Source organism: Lupinus angustifolius, chromosome LG15, assembly GCF_001865875.1.
Source record: "Lupinus angustifolius cultivar Tanjil chromosome LG15, LupAngTanjil_v1.0, whole genome shotgun sequence".
NCBI classification, from domain to species: Eukaryota; Viridiplantae; Streptophyta; class Magnoliopsida; order Fabales; family Fabaceae; genus Lupinus; species Lupinus angustifolius.
The window spans coordinates 12091783-12110049 of NC_032023.1; the positions used below are offsets into that span (position 1 = coordinate 12091783).

At 30.8% G+C, this 18267-nt stretch overlaps 2 protein-coding genes across 2 annotated transcripts; one reads left to right on the forward strand and one right to left on the reverse strand.

Annotated features, from left to right (window-relative positions):
* Positions 2941-6598, forward strand: LOC109328557 (aspartic proteinase Asp1-like). Its single transcript, XM_019562072.1, has 8 exons — positions 2941-3273; positions 4140-4257; positions 4478-4701; positions 5076-5300; positions 5415-5556; positions 5760-5960; positions 6046-6118; positions 6260-6598. Exons 1-8 carry the CDS (start codon positions 3005-3007, stop codon positions 6367-6369), a joined length of 1362 nt encoding a protein of 453 aa, XP_019417617.1. The 5' UTR covers positions 2941-3004; the 3' UTR covers positions 6370-6598.
* LOC109328558 (NAC domain-containing protein 2-like) lies at positions 7648-9547 on the reverse strand. The gene is made up of 3 exons (XM_019562074.1): positions 9256-9547; positions 8743-9020; positions 7648-8435 (listed from the first exon to the last, which is right to left on the reverse strand). The coding sequence occupies exons 1-3, from the start codon at positions 9413-9415 to the stop codon at positions 7983-7985; spliced, it is 891 nt and encodes a 296-aa protein (XP_019417619.1). The 5' UTR covers positions 9416-9547; the 3' UTR covers positions 7648-7982.

Consider the following 18267-nt stretch of genomic DNA (forward strand, 5'->3'; position numbering starts at 1 on the left):
TTATAAATCGCTCGATCCTAATATTCGATTAGAATTTCGGATTTCGGCATTCCGAGTGAAAAATATTTAGAAAGTAGGTATGGGTGTATTCAGGGTCTATATTGACTAAAAATTAAATTATGAATCCAACGGCGCGATCGGAATTTGATTCCGAGTTACGGAACTCAAAAAGACACTTTTTGAGCCGTACCGGACGGATTCGGCCCCGACAGTGGTCCAGAACAGACTGTCTCCAAAAATTACCAAAATTTACCAAAAAATCGGAAATAAAATTTCAAGAATAAAACTCAACTAGAGTTTTGTCTAATTCCTTACCGAAAATTCCCATAAATTCATTTTTGAATATATAATTAATGAAAATATTAGTAAAATCTTATAATTCAAACTCGTAAAATTCGCGGTGTTACAAATTTCATGATCATCTCAACACCTCCAAATTTTAGTGTAACCTTAAGGTTAATATGTTTTGGTTTCATAGTCATGAACTATAAATCATAAGTTAACATTTTTACTACTTTACAATCCAAAACTTCATAACACTTTAAGTTTATGAAGCCAAAACTTTAATAAGTCATCTTTTATCGCAAACCGTTACTTCAACTTGGAAATCAAAGAATAACATATGCTAAACAACCTTTTACACATAATACCTTTTAAAAATGAATTTTTTTCAACAAAAACTCATAAACATTTTGAACTTTCAAGAATGAATATAAATTTTTCTTAAACACAATAAAAGTTCCTTTCATGTTCAAATCATCACCTTTAAACACATTCAAATACTAACAATAATTTCCAACATTTCTAAAGCAAATAAACTCATATAACCTTGTCCAAAGATATAGTTTTTCCATCCAAGAGCAAGGAAGAAATTTTAAGTTTTACATAAGTCAAAAACTACACAAAGGTTCATATTATTTCATTATCATCCCATTTAGTCATGACTTACAAAATATTTAAAGAAAACAAACATAAACTCAACTCCATGAATAACATACTAAGAGATCATGATTTTCTCATGGTGTATATGGAGAAAAATGGAGAAGAGCAAAAGAGAAAGAATGTCTTAACTTTCTTTAGGAGAATTAGTGTAAAAATGAGAGGATAAGATGAGGTATTTATAGGAGAGTTTCGCCCTCTCTCAAATCTGAAAATTAATGAGAGACAATCTAGCTTTAGACTAACTTAGGTGATGTGTCTAATGGTGATGGAGTGATAAGGAGATTTGATGAGTGATTTATGGGATTATGAAAGCTTTGAATTTGCTTGTTTGACAAGCCATTGACCCATGATGTAATTAATACTCCGACTTGATTGATGCAACATGATTTAGAAATTGAAGTCGTGCCCGAGTATTATCGGGTAACTTCGTGCGGAAATATACGATCTGCCGATTTAGGTTTTTTGCCTGAAACGTCGAAACTTGAATTTTAAGGTGAAAATACCTAGAGATGAGTTACAGACAAAATTGATGTCTATTTTTATTAGAAATAATATTTCGAAGCCAACGACGAAATCAGAATTTGATTCCGAGTTATGGAACTCAAAAACTGGGCGAAAACTCGATAAAACGACCCGAAATCGTCTCGGAAACTTTTATTCTCCCAAAATCTTGAAAAATAGGGAAAGAAATAATATTATAATACAAGACTAAAACTCAACTGAGGTTTAGCCTAAAACATTACTGATTAATTTCTACAATTAATTTATTAACAACTAATTACTTAATTAAATGTGCTCGGAAAAACACAATGTTATAGAACCCAACTTAAATTTATCCTCCCCAACTTATAAGATTTTCCTCCTCGAAAATTAAACATACCTTCTAAGAAAACAAATGGGGAAATGATTCCTTCATGCCACTTTTGATCTTTCAAGTAGCATCATCTCCATTCGTCTTACTCCAAATCACCTTAACTTAGGCGATTTTCTTGCCTCACAGAGTTTTCACACGATCGATAATTCTCAACGGCAAAGTCTCGAAAGTGAGATTATCCTTTAGCTGAATTGAGTTGAGTTCAATGGCATGCGATGGGTCATTAATGTATTTATACTTTTTTTCCGGATCAAACACCCCCAGATGTAAGTAAATTTACACAACTAAGCAAGTAAAATATATAAAAAAATGCAGTGTTGTTAGAACCGGACCGGACTGACCGGTCTGACCGCTGATCGGACTTGAAAATGGCTCTGGTTTGTCGTCTTAACCGAATGAGATTAGACCGCTTTGAACCGGAAAAAATCCGGTCCGACCATATTAAACCCGGTTAAACCGGATTAACCCGGGAAGTAAACCGGATGGCTCACTTAAAAATAAAAAAATGGGACAATGTTCTAATATTTTGTTTTACTACGGTCCAAAAAAAGATAAGAGGTATTATTTCAATATAATTATACATAATTATTAATTATATAAAGTTTTACATTTATATATAACTTTATATTTATAAATAAAAATTATTAATTATGTACGAAATCATCTGGTTAAACTGAACGGTTTAATCGTTTAAACCGGTTAAACCTAATACGGAACCTCTGTCCGTTCTGAAAAAATGTATAAAATGTAATATGAGAATTAAGGAATATGAGATATTATTCACCATGCTTCTAGCCTTTACTTTTTTACTCTTAACTATTACTATTATTAGTCTTTAATATCTATACAATATTATAAAGATTTTTTTAGTAATTCACGATTAGTTCCTATACAAAAGTGCCGACTTATAAAAAAAAAACTATTTTTACATGACGGCAATACATAATTAATAAAAATTTGGAATCAGTAGGAAGATGCAATCATTTCTCAGAAGATTGATGCGAGGAAGGAAGGAATAAAAACCTAGCACATTACATGACATGCATTAGAAGAAATCCCAACGTTAATTATTGAAGCAATGGTATTATGCTATTTATTATTTTATGGACATCATGGAATATATATAAAGTCTTGAAATTTGTTTGATGCATTGCATCAAACATTAACGTGCCATAGTATTCTTCAAAGATGATGAACTCTGCTAAGAAGTTGAGACTTTTGGAGCTCACAGTGCTGTTCTTCCTCTTTTTGAGTTGCTGTTCTACTTGTTCAGCTTGGTTTGGTAGTAGTAGTAATAATAATAATAAACACAAAAGTAGTTCCAATACAAATGGAAGAAACTCTCCACATGAACATGAAGCCACGTCATCGTCGTCGTCATCTTCTTCGTTTCTAAACCGTTTCCATGGTGACTCATCCATCATGTTATCCGTTCATGGCAACGTTTATCCAGTTGGGTATGTAAACTTAAAAAAAAAAGTCTCATTTTCTTGTTCTTTTCTTCACTTTCACTTTATGCCTTTCTTTTGATGTTTGTTCTTATTTGAAAGTCTAATTATCAAATATCATGAATTTGAATTAAAAAAGTTAGAAATTTAGAATCCATCTTTCTGGGGTTAAGTTATTTGAATAATCAGAAATCAGAATATAACACCCACAAGATGTTTTATATATAAGATATGACAATATACACTAATGTTTTACGTATACAAATAGAATATGGGACAATATTTGTTATTCTCCTTCTCCGTTTAATTTTGTAATGTATTTTTTTAGGTGTGTGTATAACTTATATAAAAGTATGAAATGATGACCCATTTGGTATCGGATGGTGATTATCTATTCTAAATGGTGTCTCACTCTATGTCTCAAGTCGATCAGAATGCTTCATTTTATTACTTTTTGTTTTTTATTTTTTTTATTTTATCTACGTGTTAATATGATTGATTTGGAACAGAGAATGAGACATCATTGTGTATACATGATTCTTTCCTCCTTTGTTGTCATATCTCAAATCTAGTGTTAATAAAGACATCATTGTTATGTTTTTCCTTCTCTTTCATTCATAAATAGCCTTTTTTGAATATGACAGATATAATAAGGACGGAAAACTTTTCCTGTATATTAAATGAGACATTTGTATATGAACATATTTGATTGTGTATGAGCATATATTTCATATTTTAAGGTAAACTACACATACTATATGCAAACATGAGTGTGTGTCGCATGGATGTTGATTTTAGTTTTATAATAAGTAACAGAGTTGTTATTAAGAAAATATCCTCTAACACAAGTTACCCTTACCCTTCAACATTTACAGGTTTTATAATGTTACTCTAAACATTGGGCACCCACCAAGGCCATATTTTCTTGATATAGACACGGGTAGTGACCTCACATGGCTTCAATGTGATGCCCCTTGTTCTCATTGCTCTCAGGTATTCCGAATTACCAGCTATTATCATGCAGAAAAACTTAGAACTACAAGTTAAATCTTTTTGTATACGCCAAATTGCCTATGCAAAATGAAATTGGAAACTCGTCTATGTGCTTTATTTAGAAACTCCTATAGCAACGGCCTTAATCCCATTAGGTGAAGTCTAGATTTCGAAACTCGTATTGATCTTAAAATATTTGTTGTTTATTTTCTATATGCAGACACCCCATCCACTTTATAGGCCTAGCATTGACTTAGTGCCTTGCAGGCATCAACTTTGTGCATCTTTGCAGCAGACTGATAACTACCAATGTGAAAATCCAAATCAATGTGACTATGAAGTTGAGTATGTAGATCATTACTCATCCCTTGGTGTGCTTGTCAATGATTTCTACCTTCTCAATTTTACTGATGGAAACCGACTTAAAGTTCGTATGACAATGGGGTTAGTAACTCTGCAAGTTTTTCTCTCAAACCATTTTTTAGTTCCTTGGTCCACTAGTCTATGTGTATGTACTCCAAATTTTATGCAAGAAGTGATTCATAAAAACTCCTTGTGTCATGATTCCTTTTTCATTTATGGTTGATCGATGTTCAAAATACAACACTGTTATTTGTACATCCATTTATGACAATTTTGTGACAACTTTCCTACCTACAAAAAAAGTGATTGTGACTTGCATTACAAAGAGCAAAGATGTGTCCAAGTAGTCTGAAATAGATGTTCAAAAAACTTTTAAGTTCAGAACATTATATGGTTTAGTTTATTAAGAAGTAATTTTTTTTATTTAATACACTTCTTTTGGTCACTCTATGCAGATGTGGATATGATCAAGTATTTCCAGATTCTTCTTACCGGCCCTTAGATGGAATGCTTGGACTCGGCCGGGGAAAATCCAGCTTGATATCACAGCTTAGTGGTCAGGGTTTGGTGAGAAATGTAGTTGGACATTGTTTGAGTGTACATGGAGGAGGATATATATTCTTTGGAAATCTTTATGATCATTCTCAACTGACTTGGACTCCTATGTCATCCAGAGATAAGTAAGTATATCTTTAGAATTATGTTCCTAATTTTACATTTTGCTAAGCTTTTTAATGATTACAATTCTGTCTCCTAAGTCCTGATTAAAATTTCATCTTTACCATTTGAATCAGTAAACATTACTCAACAGCAGGGGCAGCTGAATTGGTTTTTGGAGGGAAGATAAGTGGAGTTGGAAACCTTGTTGCTATTTTTGACACTGGGAGTTCTTACACTTACTTCAACTCTAAGGCTTACCAAGCACTAATTACTTGGGTAAGTTGAAACCAATTTTCATGTAATCCCAAATTTCAAGCATTTCAATAAGTATGAGGCATTGCTAAGACCTAAGATAATGGTCATTTGCCATGCATGATTTAAATAGTTGGAAGAGGAGAAAAAATAGAAATGAAATATTTTCTTCAATCACAACAGAAAATATTGACATGATGAGTATTCTGTTCAATTTCCATATGTAGTTGAAAAAGGAATTAGCTGGAAAGCCTATTAAAGAGGCATATGATGACCAAACTCTCCCTCTATGTTGGCATAGTAAAAGACCTTTCAAAAGTATATATGAAGTCAGAAAATACTTCAAGCCCATAGCCCTTAGTTTCACCAGCAGTGGGAAATTTAAAGCTCAGTTTGAAATCCCTCCTGAAGATTATCTCATAATATCAGTGAGTTCCAATTATTCAATTCCTTCTAAATTAACATGTTCATAGATACATTTAAAGTGTGAATTCTAATAAATTGTTGCACCAGAACATGGGAAATGTATGCTTGGGCATTCTTAATGGCTCTGAAGTAGGGATGGGAGATCTGAACCTTATTGGAGGTAAGAATGTTCTTACCATCTCTAATGCTCTTTTTGGACAATGGATACTGTCATTTGTAGTGCTATATTCTTCAGGTATTAAGCATTTTCACCAAAACTCTTCCATGAACTCTGCATCTAAAAACTGTTATCTTTATGCAGACATATCCATGTTAGACAAAGTGATGGTCTTTGACAATGAAAAACAGTTGATTGGTTGGGCACCAGCGGACTGTAACCGGGTTCCGAAATTCAGGCATGTCAGCATTTGATCACATAAGAAACCTCATCCTCTGAATTTCTATCTTTGTTGTAATTGCATTGTAACTATTGTCCTATTGCTTATAGATCAGGGTGATTGTTACTCTGCAAGTGCAAATAGCCTTCTCTAGTACATAATATATATTGGTATAGATGCATACCTTGATTATTAGTACTGTTTTATAGTGTATTTCTGACACTTCATATCTTCCAGAGTAATTAGTCATATAATCATATTTCGTATCTGAGTGTTATATACTCCGAACAAATCATTTTAAAAATATTTTCAGCCATAAAAAAAATTAGATGTTATTTGAACTAACATATACGATATGAGTTAAAAAGTCATACATATCATTTTCCTATAGTTGAGGACTTCGGAAGGATATTTTAGCTGATTTGTATTTTTTTTGGTAAGTAAATTTCATTCAATGGTTGTAGCAAGAGAATTACTACAGCAACAGTAACAGCAGATCAAAAGAGAGTAAGAATTAACATAACAACATGACACTATTGCAGTATTAGTGGTAATATTTTTTACCTGATTTGTTAGGACTCGATCTTATTTGACTCCACTGGTAAGGATGAAATTTAGAATTAGTAGTGCAAATTGACCCAAAAATACATGCATGTGTTGATTTTATAATTAATTGACAGATTTCTCACAGTGATATTTCATCCCATCTTCTTTGTCAGCATTTTCAGAGCTATCCAAATTTGACTGAAGAAAACATTTTCATAATCCATATAAACTACTTCCTATATGTCATGTTTTTTTTAAGATAAGAATAAAAAGTGAGAAAAAATGTTTAGAATACCAAACCACAACTATGTATTTCCTAATGTTCTTTGAAAACCACGGATTTTGTTTTTGTAAGTACGTTTTACTGAAGATTATATGAAATCTATATTTTTACTTTGAGGGTTTTTAAAAATTATCAATTTGCTTATGATATGACAACCTTATTTTTCAAACCAAAACTCAATGTTATTCTTGAATTTAAACTTTAAAGTAAATGTTCAAGAGAGGTAAGCTAATGTTACCTAGAAACCAATCGTGGGCAATACATATTCACAAGAGGGACCAAATTCCAAGAGCAACACAAGTTCTTTATTAATACACTGGCAGTAGTTTTGTGTTGAGTACTTTAGCTCAAGTTCTTTTTTCTTGATATTGTTTCTGTTTGCTTCAGAGATGAAAAACAAATGTGTGTATCATCTGAATTATCAAACTTTGATAGTGGAGGCCTGGCTAAGTACACTGTTCCATCCTTTGACTAGAAAAAAAATCATTTAATTCGTTCCCTTGAATTGAAAATAGAAATTATATATTACAACTATATGAACAAATCTTAGAACAAATCAACATCAATGGGACAATAAATTTCTATGGGAATCTTTAGTAACACTAATATCCTAACATGTCTAATTGGATCTTCACCTAATTGTTTATACTCCTTAGCAGCAAAATTAAACCATCACTAAGCAGAGAATCATCACTATAGGTGCAATTGCATAAATAAATAAATCAATCAAACTTTTTCTTACAAAAATTAAAAAAATAAGTGGGTCCCTAATATTATGCCCCCTCTCCAAAAAGGGTGATTTTCAATCTTGGAAATGATCAAAATGGCTCCTGTAGGTACATGAACATGTCTTGTAATGGATTCATTTGGAACTGGACCTGAGATCCAAAAGGATCCTCCAAAGACAGGTTCAGGTTATAATTATTATCGTCCATGTAATTGAATTGAAGATCAAATGCATTATCATCTAGGTCTAGTTTATTCAACTTGGACTCACTTTGAACCTCCTTCTCCCACGTGACATCTGGTGAAAGCACGTGCTCAGAACAGCTGGAGTACGTGTGCAACCTGGGCACTGAATCTGACGTGTCCATGTACAATTGATTATTCCCAAAATTATGAATTTCTGGCTTGGTCTCAATATTCTCATGGTCAAAATGAAAATGAATATTCTCTGGACATTTTGGTACTTTATGATTCACAGCGGTGCTGTTATATTTCTCAATCTTCCCTTTCTTGTTGTAAATTCGGCATAATACCCAATCATCAAGCTGCATCATAAATTTAAAGTTAGATATCATATTACTTGGATCATCATATGAAAAATTGGGATAGATACATAAATTTCATTAATGTGTGTGTTAATTTATTAGTTATTTTGTTAATATAGTCTTAAATATGTTTTTAATTCATATAAAATAAGATATTTTTAACCAAAACCTATGAAACATTAATGTCATAAGCACTAAATTAAAAAAAATCACAACTACTTAACTAATAAATTATTTGAACTAGTTTCAAAATATATATAAAAATATTTAAACATATATGAGAATGATATGAAGATTTATAACTTACCCTTGAATTATTGTTTTTGTTGGAAGCGGTTCTATCAACATTGGCAAGGCGATATTCATGCATAATCCAATTGGTTTTAATTCCTTTGGGGGCTTTACCAGCATAGAACACAAGTGCTTTCTTGATCCCAAGTGCTTTCGGTTTTCCAATCGGCTTGTCTGCTCCCGTTGCTTTCCAATAACCTGAACCAGCAGCCCGGTTCGGCCTTGAACCGTTCGGATATTTCCGGTCCCGTGGAGAGAAGAAGTACCACTCCTTTTCACCATAAAGAGCCATTTCTGCACATCAAACAAACAAAAAAACCAGTTTTAATTATTTCCTAAGTTTTTTTGTGTAACCAAGGATAAGTAACTAATCCCTTCTTGGATGTGTGACTAACCCTCTTATTAATTGTCATTCTCAAGAATCTAAACCTTATATATTAGACCTTACACCATTAGATCAGCGTTGCTAATTTAATTTCCAAGTGTTTGTCTGGATAGGGAAAAGAAGAGATATAAAAAAATGAAGTACCTGGAAGGTGCCATGGATCAAATTTATATAAATCGATGTCTTTGATGATTGGAACAGAAATTGATTGGGAAGCACATTTTGTACACAAGTAGTGAATCACTAATTCCTCGTCGGTGGGGTGAAATCTGAAACCAGCAGGTAATTCTAATTCTCCCTTCATAGATTTCACTTCTCTTTCCTTGTTGTTATTTGTGGACTGATGCAGTAAAAATTTCAAGCTTGATTCTGATCTCTCTCTTCTTTTTCTGATTTGCTTTGCTTTGCGACTTCAAAGTTATGAGAGAATAACGGTAGGTGGGTTTTATAGCGTTAACCTAAAAGAAAAACACGCACAAGAGGGTGAATTTAGACATGTGCTTTAACGATGGTTGAGGTAATAGTCATACCTATTAATTGCAGCTTCATATTATGGATAATGACATTGGTCAACTAATCAAAGATAAAACATTAAAGAAAAGGTTGTAAAACAAGTTTGATAAGTAGTAAATCAGTATTTGAAGCATTAGTTTATTATTTCTAAAAATGTTCCTATATTACATTTGTTAATAGTATTAAGTAATAATATAAGTGTTTGTTTTAGAGTTAGGTCTTAAAAAAATAAAGGGAATTAAAATATTTGAAAGTTATAAAATACACTTCTAAAATAAATTTGAAGTTTTTTATTTCTCTGGCTATCCTTCAAAATTAACTCATAAGCAAATAATAAAATAAAGGAAATTAAAATATTTTAGATCACAAAACACACTTTTAAAATAAATTTAAAGTCTTTTATTTCTCTTGTTTCCCCTTTAAAATTGTACTCATAAACAAATAATAAAAATTTAAATGTTGCCACCAATCTAAAATTATGTCTCTTTTACAACAAAACTTAGAATACAAAACACTTGTTTTCTTAAATATGAAATTAGGATTCAATCTATTCATGAGTAATGTATTGTAAAAAATGCTTTATGAACATCATTTGTAAATAAAAAACTAAATTTAAAACTATTTTTATTTATTCCATGTTTCCTATTATTTGATGTTTTAATATTTTAAAATTTTAATAAATATTCTTAGAATATTTATGTCATGAGAATAATGTATGTCCTAATGTGATAAGAGAAGTTATCTCTTCACACCCATTCATTAATAAATATTTGTATTGCTTTACTTTTTGGTTTCTTATTTATTTTTAAAATAGGTAAAAATAAGTACGTGTAATTACCTAACTGGTGTAAAGCCTCACACCATTAGATACTGCATCATGTCATACTCTTTTTAAGTATATACAAATATTAAACATTGAACAAATGGAGCCGGTATAAACCGTTTGCCCCAGCCTCCTTTCAAAGGTGCTTGACCGAAGACTTTACGTGGCACCGTTTAAATGGAGACCCACACGAGTGGCCAGTGGCACGTTTATATGATTCTGTCACTGCTTGCGTCACCTATGTTTTCATTTATTTTTTGTCCATAAAATATGGCGTCTCAACCAAGTTACTGAGCGTCGTTATCTATCCGCCGTTAGATGCTCCCTCTGTCTTATCTTGTCCACACACCCCAATCATGTAGCAATTGTTATCTTTATCCAAACTCTCTAATCCTATGCTCTTTATTAATGTGATAAAAGTTAATCTTACATTCTTACTAGGATTAAGTTAGATTCATTTACTTATAATTCTATTTTAATCTCGTATTATCTTATTTTTATGTTTTATCTTATTATTATCTTTTTTTAATAATTTTATCTTCTTATTAATAAATTGTTTTCATATGATGAGAGCATATGTTATTGGAAAATAAAGATGATGTGCTCTCTTATTTGAAACTTGAAGAATGAAAATATAAAGGGTGTCGTATATAGCTGGAACAATATAATGGAAATGCATATGGTGTTGAATGCAGTCCTCGATGTATTATTATATTACTAATTAGGAATGTGCTACACATCAGGATTTGATATATAATAATAAAAGTACTAACCTTCTTAATGTATTAAATTAACAATTCATTGATATATTGTTTTCATCAAGATTGACATCACATATTAGAGTTAAAACAATTATAATATATCTATAAATATATATATATTTAGTGATATGTATGTGCTACTATGGAAGGAGTACAGTTGGATGCTAAAGTACTCATGTTCACACACATCCCCCATTGATTATTATAGATAAACATTTGTATCTCCTATTTCATTTAATGGATAAATATCCTTTCCATTGCGGAAACTTATGCATATGACCATTGGCCCTACATCCAATTGTCATCCATAACAATATAAAAGTTAGTTCTTAGGTCAAATGCATATTAAAAGACGAAGTGTTCTTATAGAAAAAAATTAAAATCATAATTTTTAAGGAAAATGATATGTTTTCATACCCACCAAAAAATGACATATGTCACAAAGTAATATTTTATTCATTAATAATTGGTCTACAAGTAACATATATTACTTTTTTGAGTATGAAAATTTGTAGAATAATTTAATAGAAGGATATAACATTATCAATTTTTAAAGACATGTTTTCTCTTCAATAATGCTTCCCCTGGTATAAAAATTGTTTTGATGTTATAAGTGAGGTGATCTATGTACATAAATAATATAAGGCAAAACATTTATTTTATTCTAAAAACAATAATAAATTGATTATAAAAATGCCTCATAATTAGGAGGTTTGAACTTTGAATATTGAATTTGTAGAATGGGTTTGGTGGACTATCGTTGAGTGCATGGAACATGTGATAATAGTTGATCAAAACTATACCTGGCAAAATGAGCATTGCCTGCGGGTGCACCCGCATAGCCCGCATTATTTCTTTACGGGTATGACATACATTTTTTGTCCAATTTCCCATTTTGTCTAGTCCGTTTTGCCTGCTAAGTTTGCTAGTATTTCTGTCGGGCATGCGGGCGGTCCATAAATATAGTTTGAGAAAAAAATAAGAAAATTTTAAATAAGTTAGGATGTAATGTAATTTTTATTCCCTAAAAAAATTGTAATGATGTAATTTGTTAAACTTCATATAAAATATCAAAAAAATTTGTTATTTTTTATCTTCAACAACTTTATTTAATTTAATCTCATTTATTATATGAATTTTTTATTTTTTTAATTATACAACAATGTCTGCAGGCCGCCCGCAAGCCCGTTAGCCCGTTTTAAAACAGGCAGGGCACTGAATTTTGTCCGCTAAGCTAATACGGGCATACCCACGCCTGCTTAAATTTTTGCAGGCATTTACGGACGCGTGCTAAACGGGTCGGGCGGCCCGTTTTGCCATCTCTAATCAAAACTTAACTTTAGCCCAAAATGTGACTTTGTTAAATATTGGGGACAGGCCTTGCCTCGAGAAGGTTTTATTGCTTATAGGAATCTCATATGAGAATTATGTGTTACAACAAACATGAGTAGATTTTCCTATCTAATAAATTAGTTTTTTTAGTTTAAAGTATATTATTGAATACTGATAGATAAGTGAAGTCACAAAGAAAGAGTTATTATTGTGTCAGTATTGATAGAGTGAAAATCATTATGGACATCGACCTTTAAAGAGATAAGAATGTCAAGAGTTTCACGTTGAGTAGGATATTAAACTCAATATATACTTAGAATATGATGATCTCTCACCTAATAAATTAATCTTTTGTATTAAGCTTTCGTCATAAAAGTAAATCCTAATATTACCTCAAATCTGGAATCTGATACAAGAAAATTTGTGGAATCTCATACAAGAAAATTTGAGTCACCCAAAAATTAGCTCGATTAACTCATGGGTTCATAGTTGTTTTTCATAAAAACGAAAGTCATTTTTTCAGCCAGTTAACTTAGTCGGGCTTAACTAAAGTAAAGTAAAAATTTAATCAGTATCAAAGCCCTTCTTTATTCTAATAGATACGAATAGTATATTTACTTATACTATAATATTATTGGATTTAATATGTGACAATACACTATGTATATCATTCATCATTTATATGTTAAATATTATTGATTTTCAAATAAATGTAATAAAAATTAATGGTAAATAATATATTACCAATATAAAAAACTTTGTATTAACGGTTTATAGATTTTAAACTCTTAAAAATTATACCATTAATTGAAAGTTTGGTGAGTTAAGGGTACCAAGATGTTCAGAGTGGTCAAAGTACTTACAAATAAAAAATACAATATTTATGTGGAGTTATTGCACAGATTTAAATATAATTAGTATATCATTCATTATTTATTTACATTATTTTTTTGAAGAATTAATATGATTAAATATAAGTGATAAATAATAGACTATAATATATAAAAATTTAAATTATTGGTGCATAATTTTATTCTCAATGAGCAACAATGTGTTCATATTTTTCAATTTTCTATATTTTTTGAGATAAAATGTATGTTGTATGAGTTTCATACATTGTCACTACAATATCTATCACTTATATTCTATTTTCATTAATTCCTCACAAATATATGGTGGATGATTATTAGTGGTGTATAAATTTTTATACAAACATTAGGTAGATATTACATTTTTTCATTTTCATTTTTTTTTTCCTGTGTCTGAAATGTCGATTCAGTAGTGCGTGTAAACTATACGTCAAGTTCCTTAGTGCCGACGTAGCAAAGTATTGTTATCAGCTAGCTGGGTTTTGGGTTTTAATTAATTAATCTTTAATCCACCAACCCTTTTGCACTGTTGTGGTGTTCTTGGCTCGCAAGAAATTGAACATAACCAATGAGAAGAATAGTCTAAGTTTCTAACACCCATGCACGTTTGTTTTTTTATCAACCACCATTCTCTGTCCCTGAAAATTCTTATCCTCATGTCTCAAGCTAATAACATAAAAAAATGTGAGTCATCTCCATTCGTTTTTTATTGCAGCCACTAAGAACAACGTCACATTGACTAATTAATTTTCAGTTCATTAATGCCAATAATCAACATCATATGCCGAATCTGCTTATTAATGTTTGACCATTTTTGTGTGGTTGATTTATCAATTCAAGGTTTTTTAGTTAAGAAATGCAAACACATCATTAAACATGAGAACAAAATTTGAAAAAAAACAGCATCCTTTTATCTTTAGCATCAGCTATTATATTTATAAAATATGGTACAGCACACAAAATAATTCATAAAAGAAAACGTAGTTTTTGGCTTTCAAAATATTTGTTATAATGACAGCAATATTAAAACGTGACATTAACCAACAAAACAGGTCTGGCAGTGGTGTGATAGAATTATGATATGTGGTAAAATTAATTTCTAACAATGATGATTTTAAAATGTAAAATAATAAATTTTTAAATAAATTATTTCAGGAAAAATAACAAAACTAATATCTTCTCTTCTTCCTCTTCAACACCGAGAGCAACTACCAATAGCTCTATATTTTAATGAACACTTTAATTTAAGATTTTTGTGTGGTGCTTTTAAATTACTAATTTAGTTATCTACATGTTTTATTAATGGGTGGTGCCCCAATTAAGGTGCATTTTGAACAAGCATCACCACTTGACAAAAAAGTATTCGGGAAATAAGGAGAAAGGAATATATGGAGAGAATATTCTTAAGGGTTAGAAAATGGATCTGCAATAGTAACAAGGATGTGAAATCTAGATCAAGTGATGTGGTGGGTGATCTAGGTTTATGTGGATAAGGACTTTGATCTAATATGTGGAAGCTACTTAGATGCTACCTGGGAAAAGTTTTATCCAGTGGCAGGGCTAGTGGTTAATGTGTAATGTAAGGTGAAATATTCTATGGTTTGAGATTAAATTGCTGAATTCTATTTTATTCCTCCAGTCAATTTGTCTTCCTTTCTTTTCAATCTGGACAAGTTGGATCACAGTCTTTTTTTAAACTCATTTCACTTTAATTTTATTCTTATTCACTGCTCCAAACAATAAATTATTGCATATGTTAGTGTCATGCTAATAATTCAAAATTTTAAACAATCTAACCCTTAAAGAGTCTAATAATTATTGAATTTTAAATCGCCTGTTCTAGTATAAATATTTTAAATGACATGTACAAGTTAGACTTTATTTTAAACAAATTTGACTATATAATATATAATATTTTGGATATAATATATTTATCTTTTAAAAAATTAAAGTTTTGGTCTGACCATTTAAAAGTCCCACATATATAGTGTGTAAGCTTATTTAAAAATTTATTACATTTAATACCTCTAAATAGGCTAATTTTGATTGACTTTAAATACACTAACATGTATGGTTTTATTAAAGTATATCTAACACTAATTATTAAATTATATTTTTGAATATATTTTTTATATTCAAATTTTAATTAGGTTTATTGTGCATTTTAGAAAGTCTAAAACTGACATGTTAAGCTAAATAATTTTTTAAAATACCCAAAGCGGATTTATTTATGAAAAGTCTACTCTAACCTAACTTATTATAAGTTAAGTAATAAGCTTTTAAGAATCCCCTAATCTATTTATACTTAATTGCAATCATTATGAACATAAATTTTACACTCTCAACAAATTAAAATATATATATATATATACCAGTGTGAGAACCGGACCGTACTAGGCGGTCTGGCCGGTTTGACCACTAACTGGATTTGAAAACAGCTTTGGTTAGCAGTCTTAACCGAATGAGAGTTGGACCGCTTTGAATCGAGAATATTCCGGTCCGACCGTGCTAAACTCGGTTAAACCAGAATAACCGCGAAGTAAACCGGACGGTTTACTTAAAATTAAAAAAAAAATGGATCATTACTCTAATCTTTTGTTTTACTCAGGTTCCAAAAAATATTGGGAGATTTTATTTTAATATAATTATACATAATTATTAGTTATATAAAATTTTATATTTATATATAATTATATGTTTGTTTATAAAAATCATTAATTATATATTCAATCATCCGATTCGAACGGACGGTTTAACCGTTTAAACCTAATACGAGACCTCTTCCGGTTTGACATTCAGCTCGGGTTTCACAACATTGATATATACACACGAGCATGAATATATTTACACCCAAATTAAGTTACATTCAACCTCAATAATTCATTTTCTTAAATCTAACGGACCATAAAAGAAACTAAATGTCAGATTCCTCATCTATATATATAAGTATACCTCTGATATCATGTTTTAGCAACTACGTTGTGTCCATATCAATTGTGTTAGCCCTTCTTGACTAATCAAATAAATTGTTATCCCATGTTTTGGTCTATGACTATTTTGTAGTGACAGTATCATATGGCAACTAGGACTTATTACTTGGGCATTAAGTATGCTTTTTAGTCGTCATGTAAATTATAGTCTAATTATAAACTAATTATTTTCAGATGAAAAGTATGTAATTTAATGAAAAAAGTTCGAAACATCTCTATCAATTGCGAATCTTCAACATGGATGTGGAAAATAGCAGCAGGTCCAAGTGAAATGAACATATCCTGGTTTTCATTAAACGTGCCACTTTCTAGGAAGGTTCGTCATCCTTCACGGAGTAGTTCACACTACACCACAAGAAAAGATTCTTTTAGCCACGGATATAACCGTGGCTATTGCACTAAAGAACCGTAGCAAAAGGGAGTGGCCACGGTTTGTTCCTGTGTAGCAATTAAGGGCGTCGCAAAATATTAGCCACAGTCCATATGTTTTATAGCTACGGTCACAACAAGTGTGGTAACATTTGCTTAACCACGGCTTGTTTCTTTTTGCCATGATTTTGACCGTAGCTAATATGTTAATTAAATGTTTTAACCACAGATCACCCGTAGCAAATTTATCAAATACAATTGCAGCAAATTTGTCACATTTCAATAGTGGCAAATTAGATATTTTTTAGTTAGCAACATTTTCATGCACCTTCATCACTGATTATTTAATAATCTTTATATTCAATAATATAATGACAAATTTTAAATCAAATGAAATATTTGCTAACTCATAATAATAGTAATGAAAGTGTCATACTATATTAACAAAAACAAGTCTTATACATATACCAAATATTGAACATTTATAATTCCTAACAATAAATCAAAATGCAAAATATTGTCTGACAACTTTACTTCCAAAGTTGGCACTTCTTCAATATGTTGACTACAACCACTAGAACTCATACAACAAGAAAACTTCACTCGATGGACAAATACCAATTCCCAAACCATGCAGCTGACTTGAATGTTCAACTCTATTGACTTTCCCAATTGCATCATTAGGATGAGCCAATATCTTTGATGAAACACCTGAATTAGAAGCATATTCTTGATCTTGAGGTAAATACTCTGATATTTTATCCTTTAATAAGTAAAAAAGTCGATATTAATTGAAGTAATACTAAGAAATTGAACAATCACTATAGATATCACATGCAATCAACATATTTATTAAATATTTTGCAAGCTTCACTGTATTAGCAGAACTAAAATCAGTTTTGGAACCTTCATTGTATTGATTGAGTTCTAGTAATTTGTTTGAGTCATTAGCATAAGTCATATAACCAATATGAAGGTGTCATACCTCTCCTCTTCAATTCCTTCATAAATAAGGATTCTGGAGGTTCTTTCTGTGAAAATACGATAGCAATTATAAATCATTGATTAACAATTATGTGATAGTATCATATCACGTGGTTAATAATAATGTTTGAATTCTTTGTTTGCCCTGGAAGTGCAAAAAAAGAACTAGGCACTAATTTAAACCACACAGAAGAAATGATTCTAAAGGGTATTTATCTCTAGTTTAAACAAAAATGTGTACAATCACTTTATTTCCGATAGTAGTCCCTATAACCGTCGTAGAAGATTTGCACTTTATAGGAAGAGTAATGGACCACAGGGACCACAACTTCACTATTAGCCCTCTTTACTTTCTATATTTATGTAAATGTCATGTGGATCTACATAGATATATAAAATCATGTTGCATTCGAAATAAAAATGAAAACCACCAAAGTTGCTAGTTGACTAACCTCTACAACATGAAATTTATAAGCTCTGGGGTGTTGTGTCATGAGACGGTTTAGATTTGATTA

What these genes read in the sequence shown, in the direction of transcription:
- LOC109328558 (XM_019562074.1), bottom strand. Translation starts at nt 9,415, where the DNA reads ATGAAGGGAGAATTAGAATTACCTGCTGGTTTCAGATTTCACCCCACC. An exon ending in TGATCCATGGCACCTTCCAG is followed by an intron (nt 9,021 to 9,255) that starts GTACTTCATTTT and finishes TTTGATGTGCAG; the next exon opens with AAATGGCTCTTTATGGTGAA. An exon ending in ACAAAAACAATAATTCAAGG is followed by an intron (nt 8,436 to 8,742) that starts GTAAGTTATAAA and finishes TTTATGATGCAG; the next exon opens with CTTGATGATTGGGTATTATG.
- LOC109328557 (XM_019562072.1), top strand. Translation starts at nt 3,005, where the DNA reads ATGATGAACTCTGCTAAGAAGTTGAGACTTTTGGAGCTCACAGTGCTG. An exon ending in CTTGTTCTCATTGCTCTCAG is followed by an intron (nt 4,258 to 4,477) that starts GTATTCCGAATT and finishes TTCTATATGCAG; the next exon opens with ACACCCCATCCACTTTATAG. An exon ending in CCTATGTCATCCAGAGATAA is followed by an intron (nt 5,301 to 5,414) that starts GTAAGTATATCT and finishes CATTTGAATCAG; the next exon opens with TAAACATTACTCAACAGCAG.